This window comes from Ptychodera flava, chromosome 18, assembly GCF_041260155.1.
Source record: "Ptychodera flava strain L36383 chromosome 18, AS_Pfla_20210202, whole genome shotgun sequence".
NCBI classification, from domain to species: Eukaryota; Metazoa; Hemichordata; class Enteropneusta; family Ptychoderidae; genus Ptychodera; species Ptychodera flava.
Window position 1 is genome coordinate 1,921,236 of NC_091945.1, and position 23,451 is coordinate 1,944,686.

Consider the following 23,451-nt stretch of genomic DNA (forward strand, 5'->3'; position numbering starts at 1 on the left):
TCCATGACAATTTGATCAAACCTGACAATCACCAATAACAAGCTGTATACAAAATTTTAAAGCAAAAGGAGAAACAATTCCAGAGAGTTTTTCGACCAAAATGGGAAAAATTGCATCACAAAATAGAAATATGAAACTTTTTCCCCTCAATTTGAACAAATCTAAGATCACCCTAATGAACCTTCATGCCAAATCTCAAAGCAGCAAGCGGTTTTAGAAAGGATTGACCAAAAACTGGCAAAATTGCTTCAAAAGTACAAATTTTGACACACTTTAGAGAAATCTTTCAAAAGTCGCCTTAAGAAACCTGCCTATTAAATTTCAAAGAAATTGAACCCGCTGTTTTTGAGAAGCAGCTTGGAATACAAAAGGTTGACAGATGCTTCTGCCAACAGACAACAGATGGCGGTAGACAACCATCTACCTGATATGCTCTACGTCACTGACAGAGGACCTAAAATAGACCAAAAACTCTCTGAAGTGTTTCATGTTTCATTCACTTTTAATTCGTCTTATGTTCACAGATCAAAAATTCATAATACATATGGAAAAACTACCAGAACATATTGACAACACAAAATTGTACAGATACATAAAGAAGCTGGCAGCTTAATGATTTTTACATCAGTTGTGTTGTTCACAAGATAGTAGCAACACTTTAAGGAAAATTCTGTGGAATTGAAAAAAGACCATAATACTTGGCATTAAGTAATCCCTGTGATATGCATGGATGATTCTTTGGGAAATCACACTCTAGTCAAGAAATTTGGAAAACCAGAATCTCAGAATCTTATGGCATCAAATTTGCACATACTTTCTCTTATCCCTCTTTCTAAACCCTAAACAACTGAATATTCCAAGATGCCTAGAATAGCCAGGATTTACTCATTTTGAAATAAGCTAATCATACAAGGGCGATTCTCATGGTCAGTAGAAACCCATCTTGACCGAACACTGTTTAGATGGATGAAACTTACGATTAATGGTGAGGTTATATATTACAAAGGTAACTACACTATCTAAGGTGTATCAACAGGTGAGTCGAGATAGCAGTGCACGTGTTTCATCAGGGGGATGGGCAGATTCCCCCTCTGTTGACATGTTGCCAACCCCTAGTAATATGTCAAGGGGGAACCAGGCCCCCACCCCCTCCAATGAAATGGTGCCACTCACACCTTAGAGATACAAGTAGAACACATAAACTGGTGAAATCCCCCTAACTACCGGTATTCTGGTAAAGGGGAAAATCTACCCCGTTGATTCCATCCTGGATGAAACACTGGGTGGTAAGATTTCAGTTCATTAATGACCACTGTGTAGTGTTTTAAGTCAGAGTTACAAGCCACATTTTGTATATCACATAGGAACCATGAAAATTCTCATTAGGACACCTGTCTCAAAACAGCTGTCAAAACCAAGTTGTCAAAGATACATTCAGTGGACTGAAGAAAGGCTACACAGAAAATAGAATCTTGGAATATTGACAAGGTTTCCAAATCTTGTTTCTTTGCAGACTTCTTGAGCATACTTTGCATAACCTCCACACAGATACAATGGCACAGATGTAAGACAGTGTGGCATCACTTGGTCTTAATTAGCCTTGCCTTTTGATGTATATTCCAGTGTTTTCATGCTCCTACTCTCAATAACTTTAATTTCTTGTTTCGAAATGCATAGTTTAATTTTCAAAACTGCCTAAATGTAGTACAGATGTTGTTCTAAACAACTGAATTATAGTTTTGACTGAAATAAATCAATGAATAATAACACTGGATATTGTATGCAATGCATTGTCTTAGGTGGACCAAGAGTTTTGTATTTCAATGCACTGTAATTAACGTGAGAAGAAACAAAACATTTGATTCATGAAACGAAAATGACGAAATCATTATTAATTACAAGTTGCAATATTGAGAACACTATTATGCAAAGATGACAAACAATACATTTGTTTTTCCAGTAAGAAACATATTGGGAAGTTTGACTGTAGTGCTGAAATTAATGACAGAAAAATGATCAACAAGCATTGCAGTTTTTGTTTGTGATGATGACACAGAAAATGAAATTCTTCACTATTTTGTTCAATGTTGTCATAGAAACAAGAATAATTACAGACATTTGCAGGAATAAATATCTCAAACATATGATTGAACCATTGTATCCAGATACTTTACCCAAAGGTACACCCCCTCCACCCATGCACTGCCACAAAGCACTGCAACCCTATTTAGGGATGCTGTGCATTACAATTTACAATTTACAACTAAATAGAAAAGGTGCACATCAAGGCAAAAAACTCAAAGCACAAAGACAATCATTTGGACCTGACTTTTCAAAATAAATTACATTTATTATAATATGCTGTGAAAGGTAATTTGACCAACATTTTATCTTTTACTTTAAAAGGAAATATTCCAAAAGCTACGAATTACAATGCAATGTTACAGAGACAAAGGGATGTTTTTCTAATATGCAGAATTTGTACTTCTGAGAAAGATGACACAGATTTCTGACACAGAATTCCTGAAACTGACATGAGAAAAGAAATGTACTGTAAATTTATTGTAGAGTAACGAGAGATTTAAAATAAAAGGAACAATTCATAATATAAACAGATAATCATAAGACACAAAATAAACCTTGTATTGGGAATCTGGATATTCAGTTGTTTACAAACAGCAGCAGTGACAAAAAGTGATGCCAGCTAAACAGCTTTGACAGAAACTTGAAAGTATTCAGTCACCGACATTCCAGTACTACACACATTGTATCAGAATTCCAACCCTTTTCACCCTATTTCACCATACATAGGTTGGCCCACCCTACCGAAAACAATAGGGACATACCAAAGTTTTGCGGTGAGCAGGTCCACACTCAGTATCAGTGGGCTTGGGCTGAACCAGAGTGAACTCAACGGTACTGTGGATAACTTTTGACAGTAATTCTAAAGGCAAAGATTGTTGAAAGAACACAACTTTTGACAAATCTAATGCTGTCAGATTTAGGTGATCTCAACACATAGAAAGTTTTTGGTTACAAAAACACATACAGGTGCCAAGAAATTTCACATTTATTCTGCATAGTTTAAATTTCCATGACGATAATTTTTTATTTTTTTACTGTCCTTTATTTATTAAGCAGTCAAAGAAACATGTTATAATGAAGTAAAATGAATGCTGTTCTGGTTCTGAGTATGTATGTGGAGATATTTCAGAAGTTCACTGAATTTTACAGGTCACTGATAAGAAAAGAATATTATGTGGTCCAAAATGATTAAATGAGGCTGTTTTGGCAAGATCAGGGTGCCCTAGATTTCAGAGTGAATATCACATAAAATGTACATGACAGAAACCGTGAACAGCAAAAACATCATGCTTTGCTATTTATAGTGTGAAACACTGGAGACTAGCATTTAAAAAACTTAACTTATCCCACTATACACAGACAATTTTTATTCAAGACTGTTTTGCTTTTCCTATAAATTAATGGAGGTCTTTGGAAAAAATAAGAATTCAACAACTCAGAGCTGTACAATTAATAGGAAATCATAGAATGGATAGTTGGATGAGAAGACAAGATCAGATTATCAGAAAGAGTTCCCACATTTCCATTTTCAACAAAAGAATCCATATAAGAACTTGACCTCATTTGAACAGAAAACCTGCATGAAAACTTTTGGTCTATGTATGATGTATTTTTATTTATGATTGTGTTCAGTTGGTAGACTATGCAAGGTGTAGGCCATAGAGAGTCACCAACATCTTACTCTACATACATGTAAATCACAAAAATACTCCCATCTCTCCTGGGAAAATAAACAAATAATAAACAACAAAAACAATATGGAACCCCTTAGCCCACTAGGAATAGTTACAGCTCAACCCAACTGGGAACAGTATCATGTCTGAATCCGGTATCACGTTGGATTCCATTGGCTCTAAAAATCTATACAGCTCTCCATTTAAGATTGCAAAAACATAAAATAGAGAAAAAAAAAGACGAGAATAAAATTAAAATAAAATAGAGTTTATCAGCTATTTTTCACTTCTCTTAAACAACCCTATCTTGAATATCTCAAAAAAACCGGAATGACTCACTGAAAAATGTGATTGCTTGATTGGACCATTCAAAAGCTGACAAAAGTCACAGGGAGAAGAACACATGGTGATGAAGGAGTGAGTTCAGTTTAAACTTGAATTTGAGAAATTTCTAAGATGAACACAGGCAAGGAAATGAGTATTTCCTCTTGAGAAGATTCTTCTGATATTTAAGTTCAAGGCTGACCTCAAAATACTCAGTGCCCTATGACTTTCCAGCGTCCATTGGCATTACAGTACATTACAAATAATCAAATACATAATTATATCTTGATGGAAAATGGTCCACTACAGTGGTTGTCATCTTTATAAATCTTGCCTAATATAATATTTCTACCTTCTTTTAGTATAATTCAACAACAAATGACCAGTTTGATAAAATTATGTCTTTTCACAAAGACTTTTATTTGCAGCAATAGTTTCACAATCACACAAAGCAATGGTAATTGTAACAGGAATGTTCTCACCAAGATTACTAAAATTAAACAATGAACAAACATTAATAAATATTGGTTGTGAGTAGGAATTTTTACACATAATGCTGATGACTTCCCATTAGAATCAGGAAAACACAGTCCTTGATACCTTGCTACAAGAGCTAGACCCTTTGGTCAAGTGTTTAGGCAATTTTTCATATTCACATTCTGTAACTTCCCAAAATTAATATGCAATACATTACCCTTATCTTGCCAAGTTCATACGTCACAATCCTGTAATAAATCCCATATGTCGCATTTTAAGGTAGTATTCGCCTTGAAAGTGAAAAACATTTGCTCAAACTTTCCTTGGTGAATCTTTCAACCACTCTCTTTCCAAATCAACAATGAAAATCGGGGTCACCTTGCAAATTTTGGTACTACAGACAAATAACCAAGGATTTACCGATACCGTACGGTATTTAAAATTCAAAATGGCTGCCAACCCTGTGTTCACTCTATGGTAAAAAATAAAATTTTTAAATTTTGAAAAACTAAGCCAGTTAAAAGTTTTCTTATACCAAGAGCTTTAAAATGAACCCACAAGTGGTACATCAGAATAGAATTGTACAAGTTTTTGAGAGTCCGACTATCTGTCCCCGAGGCGGGTTCTACCTTAACAGAGTTTTGAACATTTGTAGGCCCTAGAAAGCACAGATACTGTAAACATGATTCATTGTTATTTGACCTGCTATTATACACAAGTAGATGAGTTTTGACCCAATAGTTTTTTATTGACTTGGCAGATGAACAGTGACAGACCTGGCAGAAAAAAGTATAAATTATCCTGCTCACCCCCAAAGTCAAAGTAAACAGGTCCACAATCTCAATTGATAAATATGGCTTTGGGCAGAACCATGATGATGAATGGGTTAATTGCTAAGTTTGCAGCTAGATGAATGATATCTCTACCTATGAAAACTACACTTTCAAGTAGAAAATGCCCAGGATTTACATCTGATGCAATCAATGACAGATTACTAGTATGTGTGCTCTGTGAACATCTCAAATGTAAGTAAATCAAAACATAATCTCACACTTGACATCTTGTACAGATCCATTTCATACAGTCCATGATTCTATTACTGTAAAAATTTCCATAAAATGTCAAAGATCAAATTAGAAAACTGTTTTGGACACCTGAAAGTCAATTCACTGAAATCCATCTGTGGTGTTTGGTGGGGTATGTATTTTATAAGAAATAAAATCATTTTGCAAATTTTATGGTTTGAAAAAACTGACTTGATAGAAAGTTTCCAAAGTCTCTGTTTGGCTGCTTATTTGGATAAAATTTCAAACAGAAAGTTACAGAACTGGCTGTGGGTTGGTTTACTGTCTGGGATATTCGACCGAAATATAGCCTCTACACTATTTGTAGGTTGAGCTCACATAATTCATGTAAAATAACATGAAAAAATATTTTGAATTCTTGAAAATGTTCAGAACCTTGGAATGCAATGCTTACAATAAAAGTATCCCTCTTTTTGTGTCCTTGTTTGGGTTTAGAACTCTGGAATATGAAAATTACTTTGCCTTTATCATAAAATTGACCTATCTTTTTAATTGTTTTCCCTTTTTTAGAAGAATTTCTTAGCATTTGCTTCTTGCTTATGCCTGTGAAAAAATCAGAAAAAGTTGCCTTATTAATAAAGTTGTTTTGTAATGTAGTTTCTCATCCTGGGTCTTCAACAAAGCTGTTGTCATGACAACATTATTCAAATCCATGAAAAACATGACAACATATAAATCAATGAAGCGGATGAAAATAATGATAAACAGGATATGTTTGTCTGTATTTTTAATTCTGATGTATAACATACTTCACCTTTTGTACAGCAATGAAACTTGCTGACCAAAGTCAACAAATTATACAGCCGTACAATTTGCTAACCTAAGTCAACAGTTTACATAGCTGTATAACTTGCTGACCAAAGTCAATGGTTTACACAGTTGTAAAACTTGCTAACTTTACGTCAACAGTTTTAAACATCCATATTTCAAAGTATTCACTGTTTTTAATCAGTCCAAAATAGCATCTAGTTCTACGCGGAAAAACAATTGATTTGGTTGCTATGGATCAATATGCTCAAGGATTAGAAAGAAACCTATTTCTTCCATTTTTTGGCCAAAAATATTTGCATGATTGTTGATTTGAAACAATCACTACTTTGTTCTGATCACTGTTAAATTGTCATCCCTGGTAAAATCAAGCATATCACATGTATTCAACATTTTCACTAATTTATACTGTACTGTGTTTGAATGATTCGCAGTTGAGCAACTCAAAATACCGTACTTGTAGCACATGGCATTTTCCATGTCACCGAATTTCAACGTGACTACATGACACTGTGTCTTCTTTTTATTCTCAGTAAGTTTATGAATGACCTTAAGTTGTGATTCATACATCAAAGTTCATCAGACAAATTACTTTGGTCAGCATACATATTTAAGAAATTTCTGCAAACAAAATTCCATTTGGTGAGTATTACATGACTTACCTATATGAAACATATCCTATTACAACTACAACTTGTAAGATTAATAAAATATAGAAATGTAGCGGACTAACACATCCTGTTTGTTCTGGAATTTCAGGACACTGTGGTGGTTTAGGCTGTAAAAACAAGATAAAAACCCAGTCAGCATACATATTCCAAATATTTAATTTTTATCCCTTTTATACATTAAATACATGTCTGTGATTATGAGTTCAAATCCTACAAAAGTACAGATACTTTACCATCTGTAGGATAGATGCTTGGAAGGTGAAAATCTTACCAATTTCTATCAAAACCTTCCAAATTTCTATCAAAGAAAGTTTCCAAATACAGAAACTTCAGTCAGTGACATAATATTCAAATATCCTGCACAAAGAACAATTGTGGTCAATATGACAAAGATTTCATCCACTCTACATGATAAACAACTGGCTAGGACTCTAGGATGTCAGTTGTTGCAATAAAAACACAATACATGCAATGAAGCATGTTATTTTTCTGTACGTAAGTTTCCTATTTCACTCATTTTTGGTATTTCAACATCAGTATCTTTAGCCTACGATAGAAAACAGAGTATTTTGTATGTAATGTAGACCATGTTCTAAAATCAGTAAAATGCATTTTTTTTTATGCTATATTGGAAGTATGAAAGCTCAGTTTCCTTCATGTACTAGGAAATATCTGAAACTTTATTGACAAACTGTTGGAAAAATCTCAATATTGATATGATCTTGACCTTACTATCATCGATACAAACATTAACAACATTGTAAATTTCACATTATAAAATCATTGTTGAAAAAATCTGAGCTATTGTGCAGCATCTCGGAAGCTGTTATCCAATTGGTTGGCTGAATCTTACCGTCATAATTGAATAATACAAATAGACTCCCTAAGCTGCTGTGAATAGTAAAAATCAACCAATCAGATATAACCTTCAGAGCACGCTGCACAGCAGCAGTAAAATCTATTGAAATTCTTACCTCTGGCCTGTTTGTAAGATAAGAGACATCATTCTTGACAGTTTTTAAATTATCTTTGAGTTCATGTATAACTAAATTCATATCAAGGCCACCTTGGTTTTGACCTTGTTTGCCTTGATTCATTTGAATAGCTGACGCTTTTTGTTGAACATCACTCATTACAGATCTGGACAGAAAGATGACAGAAGAAGCCATGGTTAATACAAAATACATGCATTTCATGTACCGGGCCAGTACTTGTAAGTGGTGGTTTTTTCACAGTTTTTGCACAGTTTTTTGTTCTACTCGACAAAGCATGTTGAGATACAGAGTATTCAGTTTGTCAACTCAGTCTGTACATGTGTAGACTGAATTGTTATTGTTGACATTGAATTTTAGTCCAGACAGAATTTCAGTGTAAATATTAACAGTGCACTTGCCCCATAAAGAGGTAATGTTGACAAGCTAAGTAGTGGTTGTTTTAACCTGATTTGCTGAGAAAAACAAGAAACTGCAATTGAAGTTGTTAAATGTTACTAATACTAATTTCAGACCAAGTACAACGATCCTCAACGACAAATTTTTCAGCATTCAAATTTTTTTTCAATAATTTGAAGGCCTGATTCTGGCAAGGCTCATTTTGAACCTTGTTGAATACATAGTATTTTTTCTTATTATATGTGAAAAATGTCAAAAATCACATTTTTCCCAATAGAATTAACAGAAAATAGCTGCTTTTAAGAATTTCAAGCATCTATAAATTTTCTCTAATCCTAAACTTTGCAAGGTGACCCTGACTTTTATTCATGATTATGAAAGATCATGATTTAAAATCCTTGGTAACCTGATTTTGCCAAGAATTATAAATAAGATTTAACACTGTTAAACATAGGTTGACTTTTATAGTATGGTTGTCAATCAACTGGAGCTCTGATAATAAACATTTAACAAGATCTTGTAATGAGCAATAAACTGTCCATTTTGCATTTTTTGCAAAATTTGCAATTTTACAAGAAAATGAATATTGCGAATTGTTCCATTTATTCTATTTGAATATTTTGAATACAATTCCTAGAGCAAACATATTTTACTGTATCTATAGTATATAACAGTGATTTTCCTGCAAAGCATTTCCTCCGATTCATAGATAAAAAGTGACTTACCTAATTTCTCTAACACTGTTTGAAATATCTCTCTGTGTGTTTAAAACAGAGTCTACTTCATGACGTTTTATGGTATCAATGGGAACAGCGCCCCCTGGAGTTCCTGTTCCACCACTACCACCACCCTGTTGTAAACCTGTCATTAAACTTAATGTACGTTCCTGTCTTCCAATAATTTCGTCCAATTTACGATTCAAATCTCTGAAACAAAACATAACATAAAAACTCTGGCAATCAGATATAGAAGATTTTTGAAACAACATTGTATTCTTTTTGGAAAATATTCCATTTCTTGACATCTTTGCCTGTATGCAGTCAAAACATCTTTAAATTGCAATATAAATTCTCAAAAGACTCTCCTCCTAATTCAACAAACTGCAATCCAATTACATACCTAAAATTGATCAGAGTATTTGCTAACACAAGCTTGAGGTCATGCTACAAATCTACAAATGCTGAATGTCAAATCTAGCCAAATACAGTGTTTGCTGTACAAACTGTCATACTGTTGTCTCTTCTTACCATTATTTCCAACACTTTGAATCTGATACTAGGTCAGTTATAATAACCAGTCCGGGTCATTTCCAAAATTGGCGACTCTATACTAAAATATGACTTTCCATGATTAGCCAATCACAAATTGGATTATGTCATTGATAAGATTGCAGTCACTGCAGGTTCGCCAGCATTGTATGAATCCCTATCGGCTACTTTAGGCCCTAGTGTAGGCTGTAAAATCCAAAACTTCGCACTTCTTTCATGATGAACATGATCCTATGTTCTCCAAGAACACTTTGACAAACAATAAGACCATCAAGCAAAGCAGCAACCAAGATATTTACGATTCATTTCGATTACCCCTTTCCTGATTTCCTTCATCTCTCTCGCGTAGAATTTTGATGGCTGTAATCTCCGATACAAATGGGGGTTTTCTGAACGATCTGTGTAGGTACAAGGTTTATATTTCACAGGACTTCAGGCCAGAGTCCGGGATCACAGCAATATATGGGCTTTGGCTGTCTGAGCCAGACTAAAAATGTTTGGTACATGATTTTGAAAATGTGTGTTGACACAATGGCCACACAACTGTTCAAGATTATGACAGAATACGACGCGATGAATTATTTCACAAATGACATCCATATTCCAATGAAAAGTGCAACGCCAAGTGTTTTGACAAACCCCTCTTTCACAGCTTACAATATTTTTTACATGGATCTACGATAATACACGAAAAAGTTATGTGAATGGTGCAGCAGAGGAATTTATAGCAAGATAGAGTTCAACACAGTATGGTGTACATAACCATGGACGCATGTGGAGGTTGCCAGGAAATACATTTTTACTGATGGCGCGCTGGCCGCTGATTAGGAAAAAAATATCATGGTATAGTATCGCCAATATTGGAAATGATCTGGTCAGTTATAATAACAGCAATGATACATTGTGGTCACTGATATCAGATTTCATCTTTTATGATCAGTCTTATTATGGCGTGACTTCTTGTTATTCCAGTCACTGTGTAATGTCTATAAAAACAATCCAACACACTCTATGTCCTTGACTTGTCCACTTTCTACTTTTGTAAAGTAACTTCGTGAATGCTGAGAAGAGAGTAATAATCATTTACAACATCAATCTCACAGCAAACATTTTCAAAATTCAAATATTTTGACATTTTATCAACAAGAAAATGTTTCTTTACCTGATGTTGATGTGAATATTATTCTGTCCTTCATAAATCAGACGCAGATCACGACTACTTACATCTTCATACTATGGAGAGAAATAGTCACAATTACAGCACACTACAATGTATGACCTGATCAATCGAGGTAGACTGCACATAATGGAGAGATGTTCAGATTTCATAATGCTATGCTGTTTGTGTTGACTCATTCTGAAGCTTTCAATGTCAATAGTTTTAACCATCTTCTAAAGTGACAACTGAAAATAGATATCTGTTCCCATGGTGATACAACACAAGCATAATTTGTTTTGCTAATATCAAAATACCCTGAATTCATTAGTAATTTTCAAAGATAATTGTTTTAAGGGCCAGAAAGTGTAATTTATGATTTTTTATTTGTCAACAATTACAATACAGTTTACTGTGTATTTCAATATTTTGGGGAAGTCGAACAAGACACTTGTGAGGCTAAAGACAAATATGGCAAAAAAATAATTAAAGGTTACAGCTACGAGCCCTTAAACATTTTTTTTTTAGATTAGTTCAAGCAAATGCTGAAGTCCTTCAGTTTCATGGTTAATGCTACCTTTATTACTTCTTGAACATCTCTATAAATGGACAAATAACAATTTGTAATTTTTACAACTCAATGTTGAGAAATATTATTGCACTCTTAATGGATGCCACTGACTGCATCAATGTGAATCCTACCAGTACATCAGAGACTTAGTTATGACAATGTTTGGGTGGAAATGGTGCATGCACTATATTATAGAATTGGTTTGGACACACTTTGCAGATCGTACTAGTGACAGAGATACCTACTTTGAACTCTAGATACAAAGTATCTGTTTACTTCCTCAGTTTACAAATGTTCATGATCTGTACCTACCTCTTCATAATCTTTTCTGACTTTATCAGGATGTGCTTTCCTAAATCTACAGAGACAAAAAGGGATGAGGTATGAGACTTTAAAAGTTACAACAGTGAACTCTGAGGGCAGTATAACAGAGACTTGGATCCATTTTAAACTTTTGGATTCTGAGGGCAGTACACAACAGATGGACAAATGTGACTGTCAATATGCAGGATTGCATGTAGGACTTTCTAGGATAAACTGCTGGATTGCTAAGGACAGTCTGGATCATCATATTCTCCTCCACACAACATACAGAATAAGTCATTACACAGACTCATGTGCATGCTTTCAGGAACTGAACAATTAACACTCTTCATACGAATCCATAAGGCCATATGCACTGAGATACAATATTGATGAGGATAGTTGGCTGTGTGGAGGGTTTATTGTGTTAGTACATTTCAGCAGATGTTGACAAAATGTTTCTACAGAGGCACAACTTGTAAAACAAATACACTGCTGAAATCACTGATGTACGGTATTCAAAGCTTAAAAAAACACCCTCTCGCCAGTTGTTTCTCCCATGGTCGAAGTTCTACTTGCATAAATCCACAGTCGCTTGTGGCTAATACATGGCAAAGGCTCCTGTACGTATTGCCACATGTACAGAAGCCTTCGCCGTGTATCGAACCTCAAGCGACTGTGCCTAAATCCTGTTCATGGTTTCACAATTTTACAAAGATGGATGGTAGAATGGCCATTGTTCAACAGGACTACATGTCTGCGAAACATCTTAGAAAATGGTTGTTTGTGATATTTGGGGGTTAAAATTGGAAACGAGGTTTAACAGATTTGCTTGGGCATGTGAAACTACTCTTTTTCGCACCATGATATTTTGGGTGTGGCCGGGTGATATTTTCACTTGACAAGTTGAGTGACAGCTGGGGATAACTTGCAGTCAGATGCACTGGCAACTGGGCCTGTTTTTGACGTTTTGAACACATTAGTGATTTCAACAGTAGTCCTATGTCAATCCTTGTATGAAGTTTGTAATCGTTTGTTTGACCAAACAAGGGACAATTCCATCTAACATCATGTAGGGGTGTAAGCATAGGTCTAACTGATATCTTTGCATTTAATGGTATTTAATTCTTACTTACTCTTCTTTTTGTTTTTCTAATTTTTCATAATACTGGTCATACTCTTGTGTGAATTTTTTTCTCTCTTCATCAGAAATGTGACCATCTGGCTTGGGCTGTAGAGAGAGAGAGAAGAATCAATCAACGTAATCTTCTTACAAAGACACTCCTTTGACGTCAGAGTAATGATGAAAGAGAGTGAATACATTGTCTACATGCCGCTTCACATACCAGTTTTATGCACCGAAAATGTATTTTCAGACACCATCTATATTAAATTCTTTCTAAATATCATAAGAATGGTTATTAGCTTATTGTCCTTTATTCATCAGATGTTTTAATGAAATAAAACTCACTGGAAATTCACTCACCATTTCACTAGCTGGCGGAGTCAGACTGTGAGTCAAGAATTTCAAGACATCATGATCATCTGGAGAAAAAGAACAACAAATACTGTGAGCATCAAACAGGTACAGTACACACAGGGCTAGCAACAAACAGCTACACACACGGCTAGCAACAAAAGGCTACACACAGGGCTAGCAACAAACAGCTACACACAGGGCTAGCAACAAACAGCTACAGTACACACACGGCTAGCAACAAACAGCTACACACAGGGCTAGCAACAAACAGCTACACACAGGGCTAGCAACAAACAGCTACACACAGGGCTAGCAACAAACAGCTACACACAGGGCTAGCAACAAACAGCTATACACAGGGCCAGCAACAAACAGCTACACACAGAGCTAGCAACAAACAGCTACACACATGGCTAGCAACAAACAGCTACACACATGGCTAGCAACAAACAGCTACACACAGGGCCAGCAACAAACAGCTACACACAGAGCTAGCAACAAACAGCTATACACAGGGCCAGCAACAAACAGCTACACACAGGGCTAGCAACAAACAGCTACACACAGGGCTAGCAACAAACAGCTACACACAGGGCTAGCAACAAACAGCTACACACAGGGCTAGCAACAAACAGCTACACACAGGGCTAGCAACAAACAGCTACACACATGGCCAGCAACAAACAGCTACACACAGGGCCAGCAACAAACAGCTACACACATGGCTAGCAACAAACAGCTAAACACACGGCTAGCAACAAACAGCTACACACGGCTAGCAACAAACAGCTACACACAGGGCTAGCAACAAACAGCTACACACAGGGCTAGCAACAAACAGCTACACAAACGGCTAGCAACAAACAGCTACACACATGGCTGGCAACAAACAGCTACACACATGGCCAGCAACAAACAGCTACACACATGGCTAGCAACAAACAGCTACACACAGGGCCAGCAACAAACAGCTACACACATGGCTAGCAACAAACAGGTACACACAGGGCCAGCAACAAACAGCTACACACATGGCTAGCAACAAACAGCTAAACACACGGCTAGCAACAAACAGCTACACAGGGCTAGCAACAAACAGCTACACACAGGGCTAGCAACAAACAGCTACACACAGGGCTAGCAACAAACAGCTACACAAACGGCTAGCAACAAACAGCTACACACATGGCTGGCAACAAACAGCTACACAAACGGCTAGCAACAAACAGCTACACACATGGCTGGCAACAAACAGCTACACACACGGCTAGCAACAAACAGCTACACACAGGGCTAGCAACAAACAGCTACACACAGGGCTAGCAACAAACAGCTACACACACGGCTAGCAACAAACAGCTACACACATGGCTGGCAACAAACAGCTACACACAGGGCTAGCAACAAACAGCTACACACAGGGCTATCATTATTTCAACGAACAGCATCTCCAAAATTATCCAAAGACCTCGACACATATACATTTCTCTGCATCAAACCAATGACTCAGCATCATTCCTTTTCAAATGGTTCCAAATTCTGTGGATATTTTGTGGCTGTGACTGAAGTCAGTTGTGAGCACAAACCATGATCTGTCTGCATGATACAGGATATTATAAGGACCACTGCACTGATGGGAATCACTCAATGAAATCAAGCTGATGGTAGACACTACCATGATCCAGTATCTTGTTCATTTCACACTACCCTGATGCTAAATGATATCCAAGATGATCTTGTTGCTCTGTCATTCTTTCATATTACCCTATCACTCAGGAAAACTAATGAATCTTTCTATCATACATGTATCATCTTGTTGTTTGTTTAACAGGATAACTACCACATAAAAGATAGATACTGGTAGAGTCAGAGATAACTCCCTATGGCACTGGGTTATTATCTCACCATGTCAGGAATAACTCACAATGGATGTATCTGTGGTAAAGTCAGTGATAACTCCCTATGGCACTGGGTTATTATCTCACTATTTTAGGAATAACTCACAGGGGATGGGTCTATGGATGAGTAAGTGATAACTCCCTATGGCACTGGGTTATTATCTCACCATGTCAGGAATAACTCACAATGGATGTATCTATGGTAAGTCAGTGATAACTCCCTATGGCACTGGGTTATTATCTCACTATTTTAGGAATAACTCACAGGGGATGGGTCTATGGATGAGTAAGTGATAACTCCCTATGGCACTGGGTTATTATCTCACCATGTCAGGAATAACTCACAGTGGATGGGTCTATGGATGAGTAAGTGATAACACCCTATGGCACTGGGTTATTATCTCACCATGTCAGGAATAACTCACAGTGGATGGGTCTATGGATGAGTAAGTGATAACACCCTATGGCACTGGGTTATTATCTCACCATGTAAGGAATAACTCACAGTGGATGGGTCTATGGATGAGTCAGTGATAACTCCCTATGGCACTGGGTTATTATCTCACCATGTCAGGAAAAACTCACAATGGATGTATCTATGGTAAAGTCAGTGATAACACCCTATGGCACTGGGTTATTATCTCACCATGTAAGGAATAACTCACAGTGGATGGGTCTATGGATGAGTCAGTGATAACACCCTATGGCACTGGGTTATTATCTCACCATGTCAGGAATAACTCACAGTGGATGGGTCTATGGATGAGTCAGTGATAACACCCTATGGCACTGGGTTATTATCTCACCATGTAAGGAATAACTCACAGTGGATGAGTCTATGGATGAGTCAGTGATAAGACCCTATGGCACTTGGTTATTATCTCACCATGTCAGGAAAAACTCACAATGGATGTATCTATGGTTGAGTCAGTGATAACTCTGTGTGGCACTGGGTTATCATCTCACTATTTCAGGAATAACTCACAATGGATGTATCTATGGTTGAGTCAGTGATAACTCTGTGTGGCACTGGGTTATTATCTCACTATTTCAGGAATAACTCACAATGGATGTGTCTATGGTAAAGTCAGTGATAACTCCCTATGGCACTGGGTTATTATCTCACTATTTTAGGAATAACTCACAGGGGATGGGTCTAGTGATGAGTAAGTGATAACTCCCTATGGCACTGGGTTATTATCTCACCATGTCAGGAATAACTCACAGTGGATGGGTCTATGGATGAGTAAGTGATAACACCCTATGGCACTGGGTTATTATCTCACCATGTCAGGAATAACTCACAGTGGATGGGTCTATGGATGAGTAAGTGATAAACCCTATGGCACTGGGTTATTATCTCACCATGTAAGGAATAACTCACAGTGGATAAGTCTATGGATGAGTCAGTGATAACTCCCTATGGCACTGGGTTATTATCTCACCATGTCAGGAAAAACTCCCAAGGATAAGTCTATGGATGAGTCAGTGATAACTCCCTATGGCACTGGGTTATTATATCACCATGTCAGGAATAACTCACAGTGGATGGGTCTATGGATGAGTCAGTGATAACACCCTATGGCACTGGGTTATTATCTCACCATGTAAGGAATAACTCACAGTGGATGAGTCTATGGATGAGTCAGTGATAAGACCCTATGGCACTTGGTTATTATCTCACCATGTCAGGAAAAACTCACAATGGATGTATCTATGGTTGAGTCAGTGATAACTCTGTGTGGCACTGGGTTATCATCTCACTATTTCAGGAATAACTCACAATGGTTGTATCTATGGTAAAGTCGTGATAACTCTGTGTGGCACTGGGTTATTATCTCACTATTTCAGGAAAAACTCACAATGGATGTATCTATGGTTGAGTCAGTGATAACTCTGTGTGGCACTGGGTTATCATCTCACTATTTCAGGAATAACTCACAATGGATGTATCTATGGTTGAGTCAGTGATAACTCTGTGTGGCACTGGGTTACTATCTCACTATTTCAGGAATAACTCACCAGCAAGTCCCCCTGTAGCCGCTGATACACCAAAATATCCGTCTCTTGGAAGGATAACATTGGCAGCTCTCATGCACATTTCATACTGTGGATGTTCAGCCATACCATTATGGAACCATACCTGGAGACAGAATGAGATTTCCAACACTATGAAGTACCCTTTGTCATAATAACTTGAAAATATGTTAAATCACTCAGTCTTTAATATAATTCTGAAAGAACGTCTCACTTTCAGTGTCCATTCATTTCTATTGTACAAGTATTTGTCATATTTTGATCTGTTTCAATACATGCCTAGGCATATAAGGGTTGCAAAAAGTTTATGCTCATATCGTCAAATTTAAGCAACTTCACACACAATTTTATACATTGACACTAGAAAATCAACCACATAATATGAACATTTAGCATTTGCAAGCAAAAGCGAAGTTCCAGAGACCAGAGCAGCGGAAGAAAACAAGAGAATGTGTGACAAAGATAGGTGCAGAATGAAAGAGTGTTTTTAATATTCAAGCACGTACCTAGGGCTGCTAGCAGTAAACACAATGATATACAACTAAAAGCAAGGCAGTCCACAGATTACAAATGCCTACATGTACGGTAAAAACGAAACAGATACATACGGGGGCGACAACGCACGGAAATGTATATCAGACGACATTCTCGCGAGCCAGAGCAATAATTTTCGCTCCGCTGATCTACGCAAAAGTCAATCGCTTGACGGGTAGCGCTGAGTTGTTGCCGTAAAGAGGTGCGTGGTTTACGACGATGATCAGACGAGAGGAAACATCGGACCTAGGCCGTTGAAATTGAAAACCGAGGCCACATGCATTTTCATTTGATTAAAAGCACAGACTAAAACAATTTTCATTGCAATGTCGCTGTTTTCACGAGATACTGACCGTTTGATCTTGGAAGTTGAGCGCTTTAACGTGCAGCCAACGCATGCCGGCGCCGGTGCGGTGACGGCTGTGTGTTACCGGCCTGTGTGTTAACGGCCTCGCAGACTGATATAGGAAAAACCGGAGAAAAACCGCTGGTGGCTCCTCAGAAATACGGCGGGCAGTTTCTCCGCCAAAACAGCCGATTTTGAATCCAAATTTTGCATTGACCTTCGTTTTCGAGCACACCCACCTCGCCTAGGTACACGATGTACCCAGCCGCGCTTGTAAATTTAGGGAAAGCTATAATTTTCTCTCTCTATGCGACCGAAGCCATCTTATGTGCCACCATTGTTACATTCGGGCGAAACAATATAGCGCCACGTACAGCGAGTATTTAGAGAAAAATAAAATCAAAAAGCAACAAAAAACAAGGCGAAAAAAAGCTAGAATTATTAATAGCTGAACGCAATATGATAGTCGAGCAATGCAGAATAAAAATAAATAAATAAACACACAAGAAATGCCCGTAAAACCCGTCTGAGTTGAGCGATGACGTCATAAGCGTGTCGCAATGCATTCTGGGTAATTAAGGTAAAATTTGTGTATAGCATGTTCTATGATAGTAATACCGGAAATAGAGAAAGAAAGAAAGAAAGAAAGAAAGAAGGAAAGTGAGCAAAAACTAACAGTTCCAGAGCTGGTCTCTGGAACAAAATATGTACATTTCACAGTTGCAGAATGTTTGATTAAATTATGTTAATTCTGTGTAAATATTTTGGGGTTTATGTTCAAACACACAAAAAACCAATATACTAATTTCATGTATATTACCATAGTCAATCAGATATCTTTATAGAGGGAATTTTACATCATCAGTATAAGATAAAGCCTTACACTCTTGATATCTGGGAAGATAACATTCTTAAATTTACTTACCGTGAGAGTGTTTTTATAATATTCAACCTTTGCCCTAACTGGGTATGGTTTATTCCTGAAGTCTTGTAGACAGCCTCCAATCTGTTGCGTGAGACCGTCAGAGTTGTGATCATAGGATTTTGTACCATCGTTGGTCATCATTAAAATATATGGATTGTTTCTTTGGTTGTCATTGTCAAAGGAATCAAAGAAAACGCCTAAACCATTCCATCTGTCTGTACTTCCATAGACTGGGCCACTCTGTCCTTTGTCAGTTCTGTACCAAAGTGCCTGGAAAAATACCAGATAAATGAGTAAACTCGTGGTCTCTGAAAAAACACACTTTGCAAGAGTTTTGCAGCAGTTTTCCAGGGGTATTTGGAAGTGAAACAAGTCATCGTTGATGTCACAGTCCCCATGAAGTATTATCGTGTTGGTTGTGTGCCAAGGTGGTTGTGTGTAAAGATGGTTGTGTGCCAAGGTGGTTATGTGCCAAGGTGGTTGTGTGCCAAGGTGATGATCTAGTTGTGAAAAGTAGGTCAATTTTGTGAACTATACTAACTGCTGTGGATGTTGGGCAAGAAGGAGAGAATCTGCAAACAGAAAGTCAACAGAGGGCATCTTCTGAGCAGCTAAGCATGTGTGTAACTAAATAGATTTTGGATCAAGTGATCTGTACAGGCCAAATTGCTGTTGACAGAAGATGCCATTTTCCAACACTTGGGAAGCTGTTGAAGTGAGCGAGATTTGGCATGTGTAACTCCAGGTCAACGCAGCAACTTGATCATGAAACTACTCACAATGTGAAAGTCTGTGAAAAAGAACTATTTGTGATCAACTGTGTTTCATCACTGTTGGCCATCATTGCTGCCATCACTGCTGGCCATCATTGCTGCCATCATTGTTGGCCATCATTGCTGCCATCACTGCTGGCCATCACTGCTGACAAATTGATGCACAACTTCTGAGTCAAGTTTGTGCATTAATTCACCTTTATCACAAATGGATATCAATAACTGAAATGGCCACCATGGGCCCTTATGAAACCAGATAAAAATACCGGATAAATCAGCATAAACATGTACCTTAAATGTACTTTACCTGAACCAATTTGAAAAAAATCAGCCTGCCAGAAAAACATAACAAAATGGCCGCATGATGGTATGTACCATACCCTTGGTACATGTATGTCAATGCAGTCAGATTAGGGGACTGTAGAAATGTTAGAGGGGTTTCCAAAATCATTTACCATTGTTACTACACCTTTACAAAAAACACCGCCATGTACTGTACATCATGATGTAATACACAGTATGATAGTTTGGTTCAGAATGATGTGATTTTTTAATTTAACGATTTGGATTGATTTGATGATTTTAAAATCATATTTACTGCACTACACTGTCTATCATGTACATGTACGTCACCATAAACTTAAAGAAAGCATCTGTATTCAGGAAGAATGCGCCTAAGGGACAGATATATGGATTTACCATAACGGTACATTTTCAGTCTTCTACTTGTGGGGGCTCATTTTGACCCTTATGTAATAAATAAGTTTTCACCAACTCAATTTGTGAAAAATGAAAATTTTAATTTCCCCATAAAGTTGACACAGGTATGGCGGCCATTTTGAATCTCAAGTGTCAGTAAATATTGTGTAGCTGCAATATGACCCCCGATTTTTATTCTTGATTTCAAAAGGGAATAGTTTTAAAGTTTCCTTGAAGAAAGCATTGGCAAAAATTGAAGTCTTCAATTTCACGGCATGAACTACCTAATGACAGCGAAGTAATTCATCCAATGAAACTGAAAAAAGATAATGTTAAACAGTCTCCGGAAGGCTAGAAATCACAAACCTGCATGAATTGAATATCAAAGAATGTGCATAATGTTCAGTGAATATAATATTAAAGTATGAAATGTTGATCCTTACCAAACCGTCAGCACCAACTCTTCCTCTGCCAGAAACTCGGAATATGAGTTCAATTTCCCAATTCTCATAGGGAACTGCATTTTTGGTCCAAATAAACCCTGAAATAGAAATTGGATAGACAAAATTCAGAGGATTGGAAAAACACAGCTGAAAAATGTCAAGCAGTAAATAACCAGGGAATTAAATACCTACACTTCCATACTTGGACAAGAAACCTTGCTAACACCGCTACTGTTTCAAATTTTTATACAAGAAAAGTCCAACCAATACTGCCAGCTTATGACAATTTTTACACTTTGTCATTAAAAATGGCATGAAAAAATAGGTTTCATGTTCACCTATTAACTTCACAATAAAACAAAGACAAAGCCTTGTTATTGGACTTATTATTATTTGCTTGATTTCATAACATATCTTTACTCCACTGGAATGTACATGTAATGCACACAATCAAACTGAAATAGCACTTCCCCCGATTTATTGTTTTTAACACCAATACGATCTGGTCTGATCTCATAGTTTTCTACACAAGGAAAAGGGTATGAAAGGGTTAAATTTCCAAGACTATCCACTGTATATGGATAATGACATCCTCTCTATATTATATGATTCCATATGATAACAGTCATGTTGACAAGAAGAAGTCCTGTGATTAAAAATGAGGGAATACTGTATAAAATTCAGCAATATTCAACGAATGATTTTTTGCTGAAAAACCTTTGTTAGAAAATTGAAAACTCACAGAGTATCACTCCAACATGTTACAAATATACAAGTAGGCAGGTTTTAGATTTCCAATGGGACATATCAATCTGACCTTTTGAATTGAACTAGGTATCTAATGGGTAGATTGAATTCCCCTGGGTTCATTACTATGGATATACAAATACAGTATACAGGTCTACAAATTGGCATTTTCAACCATGGCTATAAAATCCATGCTACCTGTGGAATTTTTCAGATTTGCCACAAATGCATTTTAATGCACCTTAGTTATAAGTCTGAATGATGTGGATGTGATATAATTTAAAAGCGATATAAAAAATAAATGCCACCAGACTTGAACGACTAATACAGTTATACTAGATTAAAATTAAAAGCTCTTTCCACTTCTTAACCCTTTCACCAGCCTAGTTCCAAATATTGATCCCTTCTCAAAAAACAAAATATTTTAATAATTTGGGACAAAATTGGCTGTTTTGACCCCTTTCACTACTGATCCTAGTAACATAGTACATGTACCTGTCAACAGACAAGCTGATGTAAACAGAATGCACCGCTTGAAAAGACTGAATAACATTTCATTAGCTAACAGCAGCATGAATAACCACAGTACAAGCTAGCAAGGAAATTATAGCTGTTACACAGAGAATGTATATTTTTTCAACCATTTTATCATCATTGCTTTCTCACTAGTCACTCTCAGAGTGGATATAAATTACTTTTCTCTATTTCACACTTCAAACAAAACACTTCATTATTTGCAACTTCAAGACACTTAATGGTACATGTTATGTGTTTTTGATAGCATAACACATGTGTGACATGCATGAAATGTATCTGAAATGAGTCTAGATAGATGGCAAGTCTTTCCAACCACAGTATATTTTAACACTACTGTGCATATTCACTGCTTAAGCCTGCCACACACGAGAGAAATTAGCTGAACAAAATTTCATTCAAGGCTGTTTGCTCAGCTAGTTTACTCTCTGCGGGTGATTTTTCATGAGTATTTTCCTCGTGAGCCATTGAGCAAAATATTCAACATGTTTGATATTTTTGCCTCTCGCATTAGAAAGATAGGCCAGTCTATCTTTTCTGTCACGCATTTTGACGGCATTTGCTGTGTATTGAACTGCAAGTGACTGCGTTCTCAATGGCCACGCTGCGGGCAGTCATTTCATACTGACATGTGATCTCCAAATGCACTTTGGTCAGAAAGATCATAGGAAAATCACTTTCTCCAGCGCACACGGCGAGGAGTTTGCCTCACAAGGCAAAAAATATTAAACATGTTGAATATTTTGCTCAACGGCTCGCGAGGAAAAAACTCATGCAAAATCACCAACACACGAGAGTAAACTAGCTGAGCAAACGACCTCGAATGAAATTTTGGTCAGCTAATTTCTCTCGTGTGTGGCAGGCTTTACAGGTATGTTAACTTCGACAGTTATCTTGCAGATAAAGAAATACTATTAACAATTTTCTACTCAATACTTGTCACCATTTTTCAATTATGGTTTGTGCCAAAGTTGGTACCTCTACATGTATGTAACTTGTAAGCAACACAATTCAACATGTTACACACATCATATATGAATTATTGGATTTGTATCTGTTACATGATGCACATTCAACCACCTTCATCATTCAAAAATCTTCAAGGATCTTTAACAGAACACTCAGATATCATATTCCTAGGTCACAGTATCTACCTGTGTTGTAAATTATCAGGTTTGCCCATCCTTAACTTGCTCTAGATAACGAGCTGGTTGCCATGGAAATTTCTACAAGTAAAATGCAATGGTCTGGGCATTTCTGTAT

At 36.9% G+C, this 23,451-nt stretch overlaps 1 protein-coding gene across 1 annotated transcript in view; it reads right to left on the reverse strand.

The window, feature by feature from the left end:
• Nucleotides 1–483: 483 nt before the first annotated feature.
• Nucleotides 484–23,451, reverse strand: part of LOC139117988 (protein ERGIC-53-like) — a 28,687-nt gene continuing 5,719 nt past the window's right edge. The window contains exons 3-13 of the mRNA XM_070681251.1: nt 20,908–21,005; nt 18,993–19,262; nt 17,173–17,293; nt 13,259–13,317; nt 12,909–13,003; nt 11,782–11,827; nt 10,905–10,975; nt 9,200–9,400; nt 8,058–8,223; nt 7,075–7,190; nt 484–6,187 (exon numbers count right to left, since the gene is read on the reverse strand). Coding sequence (XP_070537352.1) covers nt 6,151–6,187; nt 7,075–7,190; nt 8,058–8,223; nt 9,200–9,400; nt 10,905–10,975; nt 11,782–11,827; nt 12,909–13,003; nt 13,259–13,317; nt 17,173–17,293; nt 18,993–19,262; nt 20,908–21,005 — 1,280 coding nt within the window. The 3' untranslated portion in view covers nt 484–6,150. The remainder of the gene's footprint in view (nt 6,188–7,074; nt 7,191–8,057; nt 8,224–9,199; nt 9,401–10,904; nt 10,976–11,781; nt 11,828–12,908; nt 13,004–13,258; nt 13,318–17,172; nt 17,294–18,992; nt 19,263–20,907; nt 21,006–23,451) is intronic.